This window comes from Diceros bicornis, chromosome 2, assembly GCF_020826845.1.
Source record: "Diceros bicornis minor isolate mBicDic1 chromosome 2, mDicBic1.mat.cur, whole genome shotgun sequence".
In the NCBI taxonomy this organism is placed as follows: Eukaryota; Metazoa; Chordata; class Mammalia; order Perissodactyla; family Rhinocerotidae; genus Diceros; species Diceros bicornis.
Window position 1 is genome coordinate 11,086,649 of NC_080741.1, and position 20,984 is coordinate 11,107,632.

A 20,984-nucleotide genomic window follows, 5' to 3' on the forward strand; every position below is an offset into this window, starting at 1 on the left:
GCTCTTGAGTCTTTACCCTTCTCTCCTCTAATGAGCTTATCCTCCATTGTTCCTCAGCCACCCACTTCCATTGTCATTATTCTTGCCTCCACCACAATCTGAGTTGTTACTGTGCTCACCCCCACTGAGTCCTGATTTCTTTCCTTACCCAGCTTGGATTCCATGGTCCATCATATGGTCGTTCCCTTGCCTACTTCCTCAACTCTCTTGGCCCTCTCTCCCTCCATAGTCCTCACTTGGCAAACACCATCCCAGTCCCCCTGGCCTCCCACCCCTCACTGCTTAATCCAACTGTCTGCCTGCTCTGCACCTCCACCCAGGAAGCTGAATGTAGCTGGGGAAAAAAACACAACCATGCAGAGAGGATTCACTTTTAATTCATTTACTTCAAGTGGGCCCTCAGCACTCCTGACAGTCCTGCTATACTTCCCTAATCCATTTAAACACCTTCTCCTCTCTTCTCAAACTCCCAATAGCTCCCCTCACATCCACCCTTGATGCTGACGACCTTGTTTCCTGTTTCACTAAGAACTGAAAATCAATCGAAAGAGAAGTTTCGTATGCTTTCACGATCTCATCTACTAACCTACCTGCCTCTGCCTTCCCTCCTCTCAGTGGGCGGAACTGTCCATGCTCCTATCTAAGGCTGCCCCTTCCATCTGTGCCTTAGGGCAAATCTCCCCTTGCCTGCTCAGTGACACCCTCCAGCAATTCTCCCTCTCTCCTACTTCTCAGTTTTGCTCTCTCTGTGGAGTTATTCCCAATGACATGCAAACATGCTTTGGTATAGCCCAATTTAAAAACCCTGTCTTGATCCCACGTCCCCTTCCAACTATCTCCATATGACTGTGTTCATCTTTCCAGCAAAACTCCTTGAAAAGATGGTCTGTATTCATTACCACTAGTTCCTCTCACACCATTTTCTCCTGATCCTTCTCTTATCGGGCTTTGTCCCTACTGCTCCACCAAAACAGCTTTGGCAGCGTCACCAGTGACCTCTGGTTGCTAAACCCAGTGGTCATTTCTCAGTCCTCATCTTCCTCGACTCAGCAGCAGCACTTCACTCAGCTGACCAGTCTTTCCTCCTTGACACACTCTTCACTTGGCTCCTGGGCACACCCTCTGGTTGCCTCCTGCTTACTAACTCAGTCTTTGTGGCGGTTTGACCTCATCTTGAAGACCTGATGACATTGGAGTGCCCACGGTTCTATCCTTAGACTCCTTCCCTTTTTCATCTATACTCACTCTGTGGGTGGATGAGTGTCAGCTTTGAATTACCCTCCATACAGTTTATCTATACATTTACACAAATAGTCATTATTCATGCAGGGACAATCCAAATTAAATTAATTTAGTTCAAAGTGTTTTTCCTGGCTGGGGATTTTTCAGTGATTCATAGAGAGCTTGCTTATATTTAAGGTTACAGATGTGGCATCACGTTTTGATAATTTTCTGACCATGGGTGGGATACAGATCGCATGCAACAAAGCAAAACAAAAAACAAGGAAGTTCTACAACAGCTACCTCGGTGAGAATGTTTAAAAATGAAATTGTGTTTTGTGCTATCAGCTTCTTAGGCTGTGGCTTTGGAGCTTCTGATATTCACACCATTATGATAAGCTCCTAGCAGTTAGAATGCAACCAGGGCAAAGCCAAAATATCCCCCTTCTTGTGAATACTCCACTACGGTGTCCACATACCACTACTCCACATACCATGAGGTGTGTCTGTGTTTGACACAAAAGGCAAATAGCACTGAAACACTTCGTGTTATCATAGGAAAAAAAACATTCATGGCACTGAACTCAGCACCGTGGGAAAGCCATATTTATGTTAAAGCATTTTTGACCCTTGAGTCTGAGATAGTTAATTAAGATGAGTATAAAACAACCAGTGGTTTTGTTTTTTTTTTTTTTTTTTTTAAATCATTGACCTTTGTCATCTGTAAGTTTTTATAGAATGAAATCTTAACGCTATTCAGTGGGGACCTCATCTAGTTGAAAAGGTGACACAAATCTGATTGAAACTTTCTGACTAAACAACTTGAATGAAGAAATTAAAAGATGGTGTGAACTGGGAAAGAAATGGGGCTTTTGTGAGAATCCTGCCAAATGCTTTTGTAGCCATTTTTTTTCTACCTAATCAGAGAATAAGGAGGGAAGCATCATAAGGATTACATGGAGGAAATTATGGTGAAGAAAGTCTTATGAGAAAATGAAAACTTATCTTTTTCATCAGTGCATTATGTGTCACGGCTGCCTGGTATATAAAGTTTTCACCTGGAAAACAAACAAATGAAAACTCAGTGACTTCGAGAAGAGACGATTCAACAATTACTCAGTTAATGTAATCAGTATAGATGATTGATCTGGATTTTTCAGGACCCAAAGTGAATTATCTGTAATTAACTGCACAATTGCCAAATAATCCTTTCAGTTTGAACTTCATAGAAACATTCTATATGTTGAGATTGTCCTATTGTATTATTTGTGAGAAATGACATTTCAAAGGTTTCTTTGCCAACAATATCTCTGGGTGCCCTGGTGTTTTAGAATTTGCAAATCTGTGCTAAGGTCCAATCAGGACTGGTATTCTTTGTAAACAATGACTTATCAATAAGACTAATCCAATATTTTCAACTTTGTTGAGATAGACTCTTAAAGAATAAAATTGTGTGCCCTAGAGAATTTTGGGATTTGTCAAAAGAGAATGAATACTTGGATTTTTATTAGGAATGTATTATGTTAAAAAACCTTCTCTGGCTTAGTTCAGATTTGAGGGAAGAAAAAACATCATCTTGGGGCTGGCCCGGTGGCGCAAGCAGTTAAGTGCGCGTGCTCTGCTGTGGCAGCCCGGGGTTCGCCGGTTCGGATCCTGGATGCGCACCAACGCACCGCTTGTCAGGCCATGCTGTGGCGGCGTCCTATATAAAGTAGAGGAAGATGGGCACGGATGTTAGCCCAGGGCCAGTCTTCCTCAGCAAAAAGAGGAAGATTGGCAGATGTTAGCTCAGGGCCAATCTTCCTCAGAAAAAAAAAAGCATCATCTTGGGTATTATTGTACGTGTATCTGCTCATTTTGGTAACTGGCTAGATGTGAAGGCCTCAGAAGTTGTTTTCATGACACAGTTTCCTACTGGCCCTTTTCTCGGCAGGTTCCCGAGGGAAAAGTGGTAGTTCTTAATTTCCGATTCATAGACCTGGAGAGTGACAACCTGTGCCGCTATGACTTTGTGGATGTGTACAACGGCCACGCCAATGGCCAGCGCATTGGGCGCTTCTGCGGCACGTTCCGGCCTGGAGCCCTTGTGTCCAGTGGTAACAAGATGATGGTGCAGATGATCTCTGATGCGAACACAGCTGGGAATGGCTTCATGGCCACGTTCTCTGCCGCTGAACCAAACGAAAGAGGTATCGTTCCCACATAATGGCAATAACGGCAATAATGATGACTCACAGTTACTGAATGCCCACTATGTGCAGGCACTGTTCTAGGCACTTGATATGTATTTACTCCTTTAATCTGAGTTTAAGAACAGTTCTTCTCAAACAGAGAGCTAATAAATGTCACCATACCACCAAGAGACCATTAAAAGAGTTAGTCTTTTTTTAAGCCAATATATATTATAAAAATTCAAATATAGAAATTCATGGAGTAAAAATGTGAAGCTTGCATACATATATACAATACAGATGTAGAAACACACCCCTTCACCCCATTGTAGTCCCCTCTCAGAAGTAGCCGTGGCTGGTGATTCCCATACCTTCTATGTACACTTACTTATATGTAGGTACTTTTGCAATAGCTTTTTAAAAATATATGTGGGATCATACATTCATATTGTTTCACAACTTTTTCTTTTCATTTAACACTATGTGTTGAGATATTTTCATATCAGTACATGTGAGCTCCCAAGAGTAGAAACCTGTACCCTCGGAGGATAACTGCAGTGGGCAAGATCTGTTAAGTTTGCAGCCTTTTGCCTGAGAGCACTCCCTAATCTGCTCTTGCCTTGGGCTGCAGTGCAGCATTACTGGTTTGAGATGTCAGAGGACAGAATCTGGGACTGTCAGAGCAGCCAGAATATTTGGGAGGAAATCCTGGCCGGGAGCTACAGAGTAATTGAGGTACAAAATATACATATAAAATCCACCCAAATCTTTGGCTGACAGCAACTCTACATATGTGGAGGAGAGCCCACTTGGCCTGGTATAAAAGCATCAGCTGGAAGATGAAAGAACTGAACAGAGATTACAGCTGCTACCCACTGCCAGGGAGATAGACTTTGAGCTTGAATCTAGCCAAGTTAAACACCTGTTAGAACAAAAATCATTTTTCATAGAAACACAACAGAATCTAGAGTCTCTGTAATGTATCATTCATAATGTCCAGTATCCAGTCATGTGATGAAACCAGAAAAGTGTGTCCATATTCAAGAAAAAAAGCAGTCAATAAAAACTGACCCCAAGATAAGTCAGATACGGCAATTAGCAGACAAGCATCTTAAAGCAGCTATTATAAATATGTTTAAGGACTTAAAGGGAAATATATGTGTAATAAATAAATAGATTCAGATTCTCAGAAAAGGAACAGAAACTATTAAAAAAAAGAATAAAATATTAATTCTAGAATGAGAAGATAGAGAATCTGAAGTTTTAAAATTTACCTGATGGGCTCACAAGAAGATTGGAGATGGTAGAAGAAACGCGTGGTGTATTTGAATAGAAATGATCCAATATGAAGACCAGGAGGAAAAGATTAAAGAAAGGAGCCTCAGAGACAGTGAGATAATATCAAGTGGTCTAACATGAGTGCAATTTGTATCCCAGAAGAAGAGAGTGATAATAGTGCAGAAAAAGTATCTGAAGAAATAGTGGCTTGAAATTCCCCAAATTTAGTGAAGAACATCAATTTATAGAGCCAAGAGGGGCCGGCCCCGTGGCTTAGCGCTTAAGTGCGCACGCTCCGCTGCTGCCGGCCCGGGTTCGAATCCCAGGTGTGCACCGACGCACCGCTTCTCCGGCCATGCTGAGGCCGCGTCCCACATACAGCAACTAGAAGGATGTGCAGCTATGACATACAACTATCTACTGGGGCTTTGGGGGGAAAAAAATAAATAAATAAAATCTTTAGAGCCAAGAGGGTCAACAAAGCCCAAACAAGATAAATAACAAGGAAACCACACCTAGGCACATCATAATTAAATTACAGAAATCTAAAGATAAAGACAAAATGTTAAAGTCAATCAGATAAAAACCAAATTACATACAGGGGAACGATGGTACGAATGATGGCTTTCTTTTAATCAGAAACAACGGAGGCCAGAGGGCAGTGGAATAGCATTTTTAAAGTGGTGGAATAAAACTGTCAACCCAACGTTCTATAGGTAGTCTTTAAAAATGAGAGTGAAATAAAGACATTTTCAGATAAATACCTGCATCACAAGAAATATTGAAGGAAGTTTCTCAAGTTGAAGGGAAATGGCCCCACAGGGTAACACAAAGGTAATGGAAGGATTGGAGGCCACTGGAAATGGTAAATATACAAGACTATATATTATTTTCTTTTCTTTTCTTAGTTTTTTTACATGTGACTGTTCAAAACGAAACAAAGCAATGTTAACGCTGTATTGTGGAATGCGTAATGTATGTGTGACACATATGACAATAATAGAACAAAGGATGGAGAGGCAAATGGAACTATACTGTTGCCTGTACACACACACATGTACAACACGTGAATAAATGCAATGTTATCTCTACATAGATTGTGGTAACTTAAAGAAGCATATTGTTATCCGTAGAGAACCCATTGAAAATGCAAGAGTTATAGCTAAAAGCCAAAAGATTAAAATAGAAAACTAAAATTATTCAACTAACCCAAAGAAGGGAGGAAAGGAAGAACAGATGGAACAAAAGAAAGGTGAGACAAACAGAACAAAAGAGTAATCGGCACGCTAAATCCAAGCATATCAATAAATACATTAAATGTAAAGGATTAAATACTCCAATTAGGAGACAGTAATTATTAGAATGGGTTAAAAAGCGGAGCCAAACTATATGTTGTCTACAAGAAAGCACTTAAAATATAAAGGCAAAATAGGTAGAATATAAAAGGATGGAGAAATATGTACCATGCAAACTTCATTAAAATTAAAACTAATGCTTATAAGAAGATGTTGTTACAAAGATGAATAGGTAACCCACAAAATGGGAGAAAAATATTTGCAAAAAATATCTGATAAAAGACTTGTATTCAGAATATACAAAGAACTCATAGAACTCAACAATAAAAAGATAACGATCCCAATAAATATAAAAATGGGCAAACACTTGAACAGACACTTCACAAAGGAAGATATTTGAATGACTAATAAGTACATGGAAAACTGCTCAGTATCATTAGTTAACAGGGAAATGCAAATTAAAACCACAATGAGATACCATTACACACCTACCAGGTTGGCTCAAAAAACTGACAACACTAAATGGTGACAAGGACGTGATGCCACCAAAGTGCTCATCCTTTGAGAGGTATAAAATGCTACAGCCACTTGAGGGGAAATTTTGAGAGTTTTTATGAAGTTAAACATCTACCTCTACTTTTGGCCCAGTAACTGCGTTCCTGGGTATTTGTGCAAGAGCAATGAAAATACATGTCCACAGAGAGATTTGTACGAAATGTTCCTAGTGGCTTTGTTCACAATAGCTCAAACTGGAAACAACCCAAATGATATCAGTGGGAGAGGGGATGAACAAGTGGTGGTGTTTCCACGCACTGGAATACTACTCAGCAATGTAAAGCAACAAAGTACCACTACACACAGCAACGTGAATGAATCTCAGACTTTACACTAAGCAAGAGAAGTCAGACACAGAGGAGTACACACTATAAGATTCCATCTATATGAAGCCCTAGAATAAAACGAAGGTGGAATTTTTCAGAAAAGTGGTGTGGAGAGTCAGCAGATTGATTGGCAAGGGATATAGAAATTTTGTGGGAAATGGATTCTATATCATCATAGGAGTGTGGCTTGCATGGCTATATCCATTTTTCAAATTTTTACAGCTAAGATTTATGCATTTCAAAGTATATGAATTTATCTCCCAAAACCTATAAAATACTAATAATGATGATGATGCAGGTGGTGGGAGTTGGATAGTGGTATTGATAAGAAGAATAGTAGAATGATGATAATTTTTGAAACTAGGTGATGGATGCATAGAAGTTTGCTATATTTTTCTATCTACTTTGTATATGCTTGAAGTTTTCTATAAATAAAGTTTTAGAGATTATTCCAACCTCAATTTTTATAATGTGTTTTCTTAAATTTAGAGATTTCTTTTAAGAATGATTATCTTCTGTGTCAAAGAAATATTTCATTAAAGTATATTAATTCCTTTAGTTTCAATTCAGTTTTTCTTTGTTAGTTAAAATCAAGTAGGGCCGGCCCTGTAGCTTAGCGGTTAAGTGCGCACGCTCCGCCGCTGGCGGCCTGGGTTTGGATCCCGGGTGCACACCGACGCACCGCTTCTCTGGCCACGCTGAGGCTGCGTCCCACATACGGCAGCTAGAAGGATGTGCAGCTATGACATACAACTATCTACTGGGGCTTTGGGGGGAAAAATAAATAAATAAAATTATTAAAAAAAAAATAAAATAAAATAAAGTAAAATTCAATTTAAAATTTGTATTAAAATATCTTTCTAAAACCATTTCTGTCAACCTGTTAGTACATATGCATAGAGGTGTCTGAAATGATGTTTGTCAAACATTAATTGTGATTATTTTAGGTGGTGGGATCTGGGGTGATTTTACCCCAAATTTAATTTTAATTTATTTTTCACCAAGGAAGAAATAGCTTTATTAGGAGTCTAGGCAGTCCAAGAAATCCAGTTCAGTCACAGAGAAGAGAGGCTAATATTGGTACAGGGCAGGAATCTGGCATTACAGAATACCCTCTTGAAAACTAAGTGTGAAACTAAAACCTCCATCTTAATGTCCTAACAGTCAGAAGTGCTGCTGACTTTAGTTCTGGGGAAACTTCTAGAAGCTCCTAGTGAAAGAATGAGATTTGTGCATAAAGGGAGAGCTCTCCAGCACTGCTGAATCTGACCTCTGTGTAAGGTATGGGTCTGGGGTGGGAAAGTAGAGGAAAGATAAGGGGGATGGTCTCATCACCCACACAAGGTCATGTCAGTGTGCAGATGAGAGAGGGGCCACAAGCTTTGGACAGAGGGCAGCAGAGGGATGCTGGCTGAAGAAGCACAGCGTCTGGGCCATCTGTCATAACCCGGAGGGCTCTGAGCAGTCTGGTGCGAGGGCGCCTCCAGCAGGTCCTGGCAACAGCGGCATCCTTTCCTGAGGTGCCTGGGAGAGAGTCGTTTTGGTTCTGTTCTGACTGCACTCAGAGCAGAACTGCCAATGTCCAGCCCAAGTCCAGGGTCATAATTAGCTGAGAGGAACGGAGCGGCCACCCTACGACACCTGTGCCTCTTAGTCAGGAGACTTCTTTTCTGGAGCAGTCACTTTTCTCAGACCAAGAAAAATCTTCCCCAGTATAGCCCGATCTAGAAATCACTCCCATCTTCTTTAATGCTTTTCTGTATTGCAGAAAATTTATAAACATGTATTGTTTTTACGAACAAAATTATTCTTAAAAATTACTAAAGATATATAGTGTATAAAGTTTTCTAGTAATGAGAGTTGTCTATACCAACTAATTCAAATTTTGTCCTTGGGCATGGATTTTAACCTTATTAATAAATACCTTTGCCTTGAAAGTCTTAAAATCTATATAATTTGTTGAGCCTGCATGATTTCTAAATGAATGCATTCCCAAATGTTTTGTCTTGTCCAAAAAAATGGAAGGAAAAAAGGTCTGGCCCTAACTCCACTCCTTCACTCTCTTGTGCTAATGTGATATGTCAGGTGACATAGAGATCATTCAGAGTGTGTGTGTGGAGAGGAGACTATAATCATTTTTTTAAGAGAAAATTTAAGAGCTTCTCCCATTGCTTTTATTTACTGTACTGTCACTTTATAGTCCACGTTCCTAATTTCCACTTGATTGCATTGCCATAGCCTGTATCAGGATATGAACTTGGATTTTTTTCATTTTTAATAACTGTAGGGGATCAGTATTGTGGAGGGCTGCTTGAAAGACCGTCCGGCTCTTTTACAACCCCCAACTGGCCAGACCGCGACTACCCTGCAGGAGTCACCTGTGTGTGGCACATTGTAGCCCCAAAGAATCAGGTGAGATTCCCTGAAAATATGAAGAAAGCATGCGTGTATGAATTGCCCGGACAATGCGAGAGGCCCGACTCTCAAGAGCTAAGGATGCAGGGCAGGGAAGGCCCTGCTGGACACAGGTATTTCTTCATACAAAGACCCAGATTAAAATTGCCTTTGCACTATTTGATTTGCAAAGTCATGGACTTAATGTCCTACTGTATAATTCCAGTTTTCAAAACAGGTTTTGAAATACAAATGGTAAGCAAATCCCACCTGAGATTCTTTAACCCTGTGGAAGACGTTATGAGCATGTGGTTATAAGCAGCAGTGGCTAACTGTGGGAGAATAAAAAACCCTCATGGGTACATTTCAGGTTACCATTTGCTCACATAGCAAACCCCTTATGTCCTGATAATAGCCATCCTGCTCACCAAGTCAGAAACAGGCTGAACGCTTCCCTTTGACAAAGCCATGCAAGCACGCCACGTCGTCTCGTCAAAGAACAACGAATGGGCATCTGATGTGAAAGCTAGTCTGCTGTGTGGGTTTTTTGGTTGTTGTTTAAAATAAAATGTGTGCAAGTTCCCCACAAATAACTTTATTCATTGGCCTAAAACAATCAACAGAGAAAGTCTAATGTTCCAGTGTTTATTAGTTTGTGGTTATATGAATTTTTACCCTTTCTGGGAACCACTTTCAGATATTAATTGCAGGACAGAACTTAGCATGAGATTAGACCAAGCCTACTTTATGGACTTCTGCAAATAACTTTTAAAAAATTATTATTATTACAAGCACTATAGACTTTAATTCAAATACTATACGGTGAGCATTATGATATTGTTTAAAAAATTTTTTTCTAAATGTGGTATATATATACAAAGGAATACTACTCAGCCAAAAAAAAAAAGACAAAATTGTCCCATTTGCAACAACATGGATGGACCTGGAGGGTATTAGGTTAAGTGAAATGAGCCAGAAAGAGAAAGACAAACACCACATGATTTCACTCATATGTGGAAATATAAACCAACACATGGTCAGAGAGAACTGTATTGTGGTTACCAGGGGCAAAGGGGGTAGGGGGTGGGCACAAGGGGTGAAGGGAGACATGTATATGGTGATTGACAAAAATGTACAACCAAAATTTCACAATGTTATAAACTATTAAGACACCAATAAAAAAAATTTTTCTAAACTGATCTTTTGTATGACACAAATACTATTTGCCATATATTAATTTTTTAGTGGAAAATTATTCAGGCAAATATACCTTGCAAGTAAGTTAGCCATTTGAACACACACATACACGCACACACTTTGATCATAATCCCAAAACACACTTTTATTTTTAAGAAGAAAAATATGGTCATTTATTTAATAATGAAAGGTTCTATAAATCTATTGAACATTTTATAGTTTAAAATGACATTTAAAAAATTACATTTCTCAAACATTTAAGCCATCATGTAATTCTTAAGATCGTATTGGTCATTTTTCTCTCTATGTCATTTGTGAATATATTAGACTAAATAATTTCAACTTAATTATACTCACAGGTTACAATTTAGCATCTTTTTTTCATTGTTCTTTTTGATTATTTAAATTTAAATTTGGGTTTTATCTTATCAATGTGATTTTTGCCTTTAGCTGATGGAGTTTTTAATCATTGTAGTAATGTCTGAAATCCCTGGAAGCTCCATCCAAGGGAGAGAAATATAATGGGAGAATTAAGTCCTAAATAATGTCTGTACCAGTCTGTGGGCATTTTCTTCTATTAAATTACTTACCTCCATTTTTTATCGTAGCTTCCCCTTTGTCCTCATATTTATTTACTTATTTTTTATCTTCTCTCCAAAAGTTGTTTTGTGACTAATTTCTAAGTAGAGAAAGTTGAGCCAATTTTTTAATAACTTGGAAAGCATTTTATTACTAATTGGGGAGAAGTTACTGGACCCGAAAAGGAAATATTTTAATATAATTTAAAGCAGTGTTAAGTGTGAATAGCCATTATTCACTCGTCACTGGTGTTGACTTTTTATAAGGTGGGTGAATATGTAGATATGTGGCAATTGTGTTCAAGGCAAAAGTTTACCTTTGTGTCTCTGGGATGCTGTTGCTGTCATCATCTTCACTCAGATTACTGTGTCTGAGTCTTCTTTAGCTAACAACCACGTGCCTGTCCTAACAGGAATTAGCGCCCGTTACCTTCTGTAAGCACAGGGAGGGTTGCCTGCCCACCTGCCACCCAGCAAGAGTGGGGACCAACTGTCTGGGTGCCATGGGTATTCATGAACCCAGTGAGATTTCCTGATTCACACACTGGAGGTACTCTTGAAAAATCTGCTTGTGAGGAGAATGATTGCCTGTTACGTCAAATTTTTAAAACATACTTCAAGGCACATTTTTAAAACATACTTCGAGAAGACATCATAGTCAATTCCCACTTCCCTGAACATCTGGTCCTAAAGAGTTTGACTTCTTTATATGTGATGGGAATGTCAGTCTCCTTCCCTTGAAAGCAGAACAATTCTGTCCACCCATCTCACCCACCCAAACATTTATACGTACACCACACCCCAACACACACTAATATAGGGAACATCTTAAGTAATATTTTTTATTTCTATTAGTTTTCTTCTAGGGAAGAATGAAGTTGGTATATAGCCCCCCTTCCCACTCCAACACATACCCAGTTTCAGTCTTTTTTTTTTTTTTTTTTTGTGAGGAAGATCCGCCCTGAGCTAACATCTGCCAATTCTCCTCTTTTTGCTGAGGAAGACTGGCCCTGGGCTAACATCCGTGCCCATCTTCCTCCACTTTATATGGGACGCCACCACAGCATGACTGACAAGCCACTGGTGTGTCGGTGCGCGCCTAGGATCCGAACTGGCGAACCCTGGGCCGCAGCAGCGGAGGACGCGCACTTAACCGCTTGCACCACTGGGCTGGCCCCCCAGTTTCAGTCTTAATGTAGGTTGCTAGGATTATTTAGTTCTCATACTTTCATAGCTGTAAGTGAACAGAGCTCCTCAACTAGGGTTGATCTAGGGTTGAGATGATCTTTTAGAATGATTAAAAATTAAGGCAAGGGGCTAGCCCCCTGGCCTAATGGTTAAGGTTTGCACACTCCGCTTTGGCAGCCCGGGTTCCGTTCCCAGGTGTGGACCTACACCACTCGTCGGCGGCCATGCTGTGACAGCATCCCACGTACAAAATAGAGGAAGATTGGCACAGATGTTAGCTCAAGGTCAATCTTCCTCAGCAAAAAAAAAAAAAAAGAAAACAAAAGAATACCACAATTTTGTTAACTAAAAAAGAAATATGAAAACAACAAGAAAATAATAATTTAAACAGAATGAATACATTTTTTACAAAGGAAAATCATGGTCCCCTACAAACATAGGGAGAGCAAGAATTCTGTTTGAGGTTATTCAGCAATGCTGCTTTGACCCTTCTGTTGTTGTGCTTTCACTAAAGCTTATAGAATTAATGTTTGAGAAGTTTGATGTTGAGCGTGACAACTACTGCCGCTATGACTACGTGGCTGTGTTTAATGGTGGGGAAGCCGACGACGCTAAGAGAATTGGAAAGTATTGTGGCGACAGTCCACCTGCGTAAGTAGCACCTGTTTCATTTCATTAATATTTTAGTAGCTCTGAACTTGTTTCTTATTAAATTGCCTGATTATATTTCATCTTCTGGAAGATTTTATGCTGTTGTTGTTTTGTTCACAAATTCTTGGGTTTGGTAGTAGTGGAGTCCGGCACAGCACCGACACAAAGAGCAGCCCACCCAGAAAGTGAGGCGACATTAACGAGAGTGTAGAGAGGCCTCAGGGGCCAGATAGATAAACAAGCAGTTGGTAATGCCCCAGGGGCAGATGCTGAGCCCGATCCCTGGATGCATCACTGCCCTGCAAAGGTGAGCTCAAGAATCAGAGTGGAAGGGGGAAAATTCTGAGAAAAACCAGGGGGCTGAATATGGGGGCTCCAGACAGGGAGACCTGGAAGCTTGTGAGAGACCCAGATGATTTGACCTGATCAGAGATCTGTCCTGGACCTTCGGGACTTTGTGCCTCCTTCTCACTTTGTTGCTCAGATTTTTGCCGGGTGAGCCTTAAAGACATCGTGTGCTTATTTAGCAACATTTATGGAGCTAAGAGCTCTGCCACTTACTAGCTGTGCGACATTGGGCAAGTTACTTAACTCCTCTATGCTGTATTTTGGTGCAGCACGTGACTGCGTTTGGTGCAAGATATTTCACACCTTCACATACAATGCCAGGAAGAGTGGCGATTTAAATTACTACATTTGCCATCAAAGTCGCCATTGTGCCAATTGACCCTTTTCTACTTTGTGGCTCAAACATAATTAGATTATATGCATCTCTTGATTTTATGTGCATTTCTATGATTTCCCATAGACACATTTAAGTAAAAGCAAGGTATTTTTCAGTTTCAATTCATTTATATTTCTTAAGTTTGATAATATTAAGAATCTTTTAATACATACAAGTTAGTTATAATTTAAACATTCTTGTGCCCAAATTTGGCTTTAGAGATGAATGTAATGGAGAAAGGCCCATTTCTAAGCTCCTAGAGAAGATGTCCCTCTGTATTTTTTTCCTATTGCTGATGTAACAAATTACCACAAACTGAGTGACTTAAAACAACACATTTATTCTCTTATAGTTCTAGAGGTCAAAAGTCTGAAATCAGTTTCAATGGGCCAAAGTCAGGGTGTCAGCAGGGCTGTTTCCTTCTGGGAGCTCTGAGAGGAGAATCAGTTTCTTTGCCTTTTTTCAACTTCTAGAGGCTGCTTGCACTCCTTGGCTGTGGCTCCCTTCCTCCATCTTTGAAGCACGTTACTCCAATCTGCTTCTGTCATATTGCCTTCTCCTCCCCTGTGGTCAGAGTTCCCTCTTCTAAGGACAGTTTTGGCTACATTTAGGGCCCACCCAGATAATGCAAGATACTCTCCGCTTCTCAAGATCCTTCACTTAACACATCTGTAAAGGCCCTTTGATAAAAGGTGCAATTTATCAGGAAGGTATAATAATTGTAAACTTGTGTGTACATCAAAAATATATAAAGCAAAAAATAAATAAAAAATAAAAGATCTACAAAGTCCACTGTTATGGTAGGAGATTTTTAACACATCTCTTTCAATAATTGTTAGATTAACTATCAATACCAGAAAGATGGAAAATTGAGATGTAGAAGATTTGAAAAACAATTAGCAGCCTTGGTATAATGGATAAATAGAGAACACTGCATTCAACAACTGGAGAAAAATATATATTTTTTTCAAGCAAAAATGGACACAGGAAAAAGAAGAAGCCAGAATTGCCAAATAATGGTTAAAGTGGATCATTAGTTAAAAGTCTTCCTGTCAAGAGAGAAAAAAAAACAGGCCCAGGTCATTTTTCTCCAAGAGTTGTAACAAATATTTGAGGAACAGATAATTCCAACACTACACAGATTCTTCCAGAGAAAAATAGGAATTGTTCCACAACTAATTTTATAAGGCTAGTATAAACTGACACCAAAACGAGGTAAGGACAGTACAAGAAAAGAATATTAAAGACCAATCTCACTTATGAATGTGATGAACACTAAATCCTAAAAGAAAAAATATTAGCTACCCAAATCTAATAATGTATTAAAATATTCTATATGACCAGGAGTTCAAGGTTGGTTTGAATTTAGAAAACCTATTACAGTAGTCCCCGCTTATCCATGGGGGATACGTTCCAAGACCTCCACTGGGCGCCTGAAACCACGGATAGTACTGAACCCTGTATGTACTATGTTTTTCCCTATATGTATATATACCTATGATAAAGTTTAATTTATAAATTAGGCACAGTAAGAGATTAACAACAACTAATAATAAAATAGAACAATTGTAACAATATACTATAATAAAAGTTACTGTAGATCTTAGCAACCTCAGCATACAATTATATTTCTTTCCTTATTATATTGAGAACTTTCACCTTTTCCCTTAAAGGAAGCACTTTACCGCTTCTCTTTGGCGTATCTGAATTGCCAACATCACTACTCTTGTGCTTTGGGGCCATTATTAAGTAAAATAAGGGTTACTTGAACACATGGTATATACTGCGATACCAGACAGTTGATCTGATAACCAAGATGGCTGCTAAATGACTAACGGGCTGGTAGTGCATACAGCGAGGACACACTAGACAAAGGATAGTTCATGTCCCAGGGAGGACAGAGCAGGACAGCACAAGATTTCATCACACTACTCAGAACAGCAAGCAATTTTAAACGTATGAATTGTTTATTTCTGGAATTTTCCATTTAATATTTTTGGACCGAGGTTGGCTGCAGATAACTGAAACCATGGAAAGCAAAACCATGGATAAGGGAGACTACTGTAATTTAATTTTATACACTACCAGATTAAAGTGTGACTTGTAGATTCATGTTTTTATTTGTTGGAAACATCAATTTATTCAAGAATATCTTCTCTTAAATAGCTTGAATAAAAAAGTTTATAGTTCAAAAAAGATTATTTTAAAAGCAACAAAAAATTATAAAATACTCAAGAATAAATCTAACAAATCATGTGCAAGTCCTCAATAGAGAAAATTATAAAACCTTACTAAAAGATATTTTAAATGACCTAAATCATCAGAGCTATATACTATTCTCATGAAAGGGAAGAATCAGTATCACTTTAAAATATTGCAATTGGTTTTCCATTATCCTGACAGTCTGATTCTAAAATGTGCTTGGAATTGCAAGCGTGGAGCAAAACTAAGACCATTCTGAAGGAGAAGAACCTATCAGGAGGATTTGCCTTACATGATGGAGCCATATCACAAAGCTGTTGTAATTAAGACAGTGTAGCTTTAACAGGGAGACAGACAAATTGACTAATGAAAACAGCAAAGAGAGGCCAGTATATCTGCAGATTGGGCACATCACAGACAACTGCAGGTCGGCAGGTTAAGGATGGCCCTACTGAAAAATGAGGCAGGATGATTTTTATTCATGGGGGAAAATGAAATTTTATTCATGGCTAATATCACATGATGATATTAGAAATCAACTACAGATGGATTGGCAACTTAAATGAGAGACTTAAATGAGAATTCCTGCTCATCAAAATATGCCTTAAAGAGAGGGAAAAGAGAAGGCACAAAACGGAAACAGATATTTGTAACACATATTTGACAAAGACCTAGGTTCCAGAATACATCAAGAAATCCTAAAAATTAATAAGGAAAAGACAACAACTCAATAGAAAAAAATGGATAAAGACATGAAAAGGCATTGCCCAAAGAAGAAAGCTGCGCAGTGAATAAATCTTGGAAAAGAGTGTAAATTGGTACAGCCACGTTGGAAATCAGTTTGGTGTTATCCAAAAAAGTTGAAAATGAGCATGCATCCCATGATCTAGCATAGAGCATACACCCTACCCTCCTGGTGAGCCCACTAAAGACACTTTTGCCCATGCGCACCACAAGACATATACAAGAATGTTCTCAGCAATTTCGTTTGTAATGAGGGGGAAAAGAGTAAACAGCCCAATGTTTATCAACAAGAGAATATTAAATTGTGTTGTAGTATACACTATACAGTGAAAACAGTGGATGAATCTCACAGTTATAATATTGAGGGTGAAAAAAATAGAAAAATACACACCATACCCTTTCAGTTATATGAAGTTTAAAAGCATGCAAACCTATACAATATATTGTTTAGTGATGCTTATATATTTGTAAATCTATAGATGAAAGAAAGGATAAGCACAAAATTCAGGGTCATGGTTGCCTCCATGAAGATGGGGGATAGGGAGGCGACGGAGGGGCCTGTGGAGCACCACTCACTTCTGAGGAGTTTGCCTGGAGTAGCTTTGCTGCCCGCCCACCAACTAATACTTTTACCAGACAAATATTTTTCCACAGTCAAGGTACTTCTGGGTGGGGCAGTGCAGAAAATGGGAAAACCTGTTTGGGGAGCTTTTCCCCTGTTAACAGAATGAGTAGAAGGAGTGTTGGGGTTGGTGGGACATCACCTCATCATCCCTGTGTCTGGCTTAATGCAGGATCAATGCCACTGAATTCAGTTCAAAAACATTTAATCTACCCCAGCATATCCTGGGCACTATGTTAGGTACCTGGAATACAAAGATAAATAAAAATACAGAGATTAGGAATGGGATGGAGGGGGAGATAAGGCAGATAGGTAAATTGCCAAAGGGCTGTCCCTGGTGGATTTCTGACAAGGAGGTCTTTGGCCTAGTTGAGACAACTGTTAGGGAGGTCAGGGGAGGTGTTTTGGGGAAGACTGTGCCTCTTGAAGCTGAGTCTTGAAAGAAGAGTTGGAGTTAGTCAGAGGCAGAAGGGAGGACAGACTCATTCCAAGCAGAGAGAACTCCGTTGATAAAGATACACAGGGGAGATAGATGCTATTCTGGAGCCTAAACCTCACGTTGGGGCCTAGAGAGAGATGAGGCTGGAGGGTTGAGTTGGGTTCCATGTCCTGCAGAGATGGGAGCCCTCCAGGTGCATTTAGGCAGGGAAGTGACAGGACCAGTGCCTCTAGAACCCCCATCCTAGACAAGATGAGCAGGGAGGCTGGTTTGGGGGCTGTGGCAGTGGTCCAGGTAAAGTCAAGAAGGTAGGAAGGGTGGTAGAGATGAAGAGGAGGATGTGGATCAAGAAATATTTAGGAGGCAAAATTGGCAGGACGTGGTAGTTGATTGACTGTAGTGATTGAAGAAGAGGAAGACTTTGGGATGACAAAGCAGAGACAGCTAACATAAGACATGAAACAGCAGCCTCGACCCATTCCTGAGATTTGCCAGTGCAGGGTGGATCCAGGTGAGATTTCCTCTTGCCTTTCTAGTGATTTGTAACGTTAATTTGCAGAAGCAACACGTGGCCCTCAGTGCATTCATGGCACTGCCACGTTCATGCCAAAGCTCAGTAGCAGTGTAACAAAAATCTGTCTTTGTTACTAAAATACTCTTCCTTGAGAAAATTTAATTTCCAAGATAATGTCTCCAAGATTAGTTCATAGAAGAGGCAGTGAATGATCACTGTAATTATAATATTCTGCCTAGAAGGCTGATGGGGTTGGGTCTTAAGGCTTCCTTTGCTACTTATGAGTGCTTTTTATAATTTTATCGTTTAAACAATGTTAACATGTTTTATTTGTAATTGCAGGTGAGAATTGTGTTTAGCGCATACTGTTCGTGTTTGTTTAATGGAAGGTGTCTTTCAAAAGCAAGATAGAATATTTGTGAAAGGCTTGATTCTCAGAAGCATTATTTAAATGATTTTGGTCACTTCTGTGATCAGAACTATAAATGTAGGTCATGAAACTCACTCTTAAGTTTGACCCATCCCTTGGCTCCGAGAATAATAATCTTCAGGACAGAAAAGATCCTGCAGTGTTTCCAACTGGTTAAGTACAGATCTACCCTCCCCTCCACCCACTGCCACTCAAAGTAGCTGATAGGAGGAGAAAAAATGAATTGCCTCATTATTTGCTGTCCATGATGCCTAAGAGGTGGTTTGGCTGAAAAGATGCCTCAAAAGAGGAGTTTAGTCAAATCACCGATTCTTGATTAGATAACTTGTTTGATTTTTTCCTACTTCTGATTTAAATGGTTTTTAAATAGAATTAACCAAACAGCATTTTTTACCATTGTTTAAATAATAGCAAAAGCTTAAATGAAACCGCTATCTTGTATAATGTAGTTATCGCCTAAGATTTGAGACCTTTGAGCCTCCGTCATTATCTCCACTAAATCTTTAGTACCCACTAACTAGCAAGCCCTAAAATAGCTTTAGCGTTCTTAATGATGTGGTTCATGACCACCAAAACAAAGTGATCACCTTCTCTTTCTCCTTCCCAGCATTTTGCTGTGGAGATTATAAACAGAAATGTCTCCATTTCAGGCATGCATAAGAACTCCCATTAACAATGAAATGGAAGTCCCATTAAACGCTGCATGGCTTTCTTATCCCTGGGTGACCAGCGCACTGAGATGGTCCCTTTAGCTGTGTCTTTACAGGATGTGGGAATTTGTTCATCAAATTTGTCCATCCCATTCGCCATGGCCAGTAGCCCTAGCTCCCCAGGCCAGCTTGAACCCAGAGCCTTAGTTCAAAGAAGCTGTACTGCTCCCAAGTCAGGCCAAATGCTAAGGTGCTTGTGGAGAACCAGCCACAGCTTCAGTGTTTACATCGGCCCCAATGTCTCCCACAGTCTCTAGAGTCACATGGTCCCTGGTTCAAATCCTGACTCACCCACATACTAGCTGTAGGGCCTTGGGTAAATCATTGAACTCTTGAACTTCATTAAAAAATAAAAAAGGAGGATGATAGCGGCCGGCCCAGTGGCGTAGCAGTTAAGTTTGCTCGCTCTGCTTTGGCAGCCTGGGGTTCACAGGTTCAGATCCCAGGTGCGGACCAACGCACCGCCTACCAAGCCAGGCTGTGGCGGCATCCCGTATAAAGTAGAGGAAGATGGGCACGGCGTTAGCCCAGGGTCAATCTTCCTCAGCAAACAGAGGAGGGTTGGCAACAGATGTTGGCTCAGGGCTAATCTTCCTCACAAAAAAAAGGGAGGGTGATAATAATAGGGTTGTTGAGAAGATGGAACTGGACAGTTTGCATGAAGCACGGGGCCTAGCTGAGCAAACGCTCAGGAAGTGTCAGCTTTTAGCATTACTGTCGAGCAGATTAAGACTTCCACCTTCTCTAAACTTTCACCTTCTCAAGTGTTTTAACTTTTAAGTTTAAACAAATAGTCATCTATTGTCATAAACAAATAGTCATCTATTGTCAGATATTAATGGAAAGCAAGAAAATTCTACATTTCGGAGCGGTACCACTTAAACTTGAAATATATATATATATATTTTTTAATTTTTTTCTTTTAGGCCAATTGTATCTGAGAGAAATGAACTTCTCATTCAGTTTTTGTCAGACTTAAGTTTAACTGCAGATGGATTTATTGCTCACTACACATTTAGGCCCAAAAAATTGCCTACAACTCTAGCACCACCTGTTACCACCACAGTCCCTGTAACTACAGGTAAGTTCTTCTGTGCTGAAGTTTGTATACCAACTTGAGAAGTATAAGAAACATTTTTTTGAATTAGAAAAAAAAATTAAATGAGGAAGATACTTGAAACTAAAGTAAGTTAAATAAGATGAAAACTTATGTAAGAATAATATGCTTCATTAATAAAAGTATAAGGTATAAGAATGCTTATAAGCTAATAATTTTTAAATGTTATCTCAGAAAATTATGACCACTTAAAAGTTACTAGGAACCCTATTAGAGCCATAGATCATCATAAGCCTAATTTTTCTTTTCTGTCACATAAAATTATGGTTTTCTTTTTATTACCTAGAATTGTAGTGTTTTAGGTTAAAGTTCTAGGGCCTTGACACCTGCCTGTTTTCACTTCTGCCAGTGTTTGGTTGGGGTTTTTTTGCTTCACTCTAAAATGTATCATACAAATTTGTTATTTTTTCAAATTGGAGTAAATCAAACAAAAATATTCGACGTGTTATAGAAGCCAGTTGGGAAACTCTGGCCTGGGGCATGATCTAAGAAATGGAGAGGCAGGCGTGGGTCCCAAGCTAGTCCACATCCTGTCGGCTCTATGCACTGGGATTCCCGGCCTCAGATCTCAAAATCCAACTTCAGAGAGGAGGAAAAAAAAGTGGGGAGGAAGGATCTAGGGTTAAGA

The 20,984-nt window shown here is 39.5% G+C and overlaps 1 protein-coding gene across 1 annotated transcript in view; it reads left to right on the top strand.

Annotated features, from left to right (window-relative positions):
- The window catches only part of PCOLCE2 (procollagen C-endopeptidase enhancer 2), a 69,443-nt gene that overhangs the window by 39,289 nt on the left and 9,170 nt on the right, over positions 1–20,984 (top strand). Inside the window, exons 3-6 of the mRNA XM_058551520.1 lie at positions 3,155–3,410; positions 9,134–9,258; positions 12,718–12,854; positions 20,166–20,320. Of these exons, the coding sequence (XP_058407503.1) occupies positions 3,155–3,410; positions 9,134–9,258; positions 12,718–12,854; positions 20,166–20,320 (673 nt within the window). The remainder of the gene's footprint in view (positions 1–3,154; positions 3,411–9,133; positions 9,259–12,717; positions 12,855–20,165; positions 20,321–20,984) is intronic.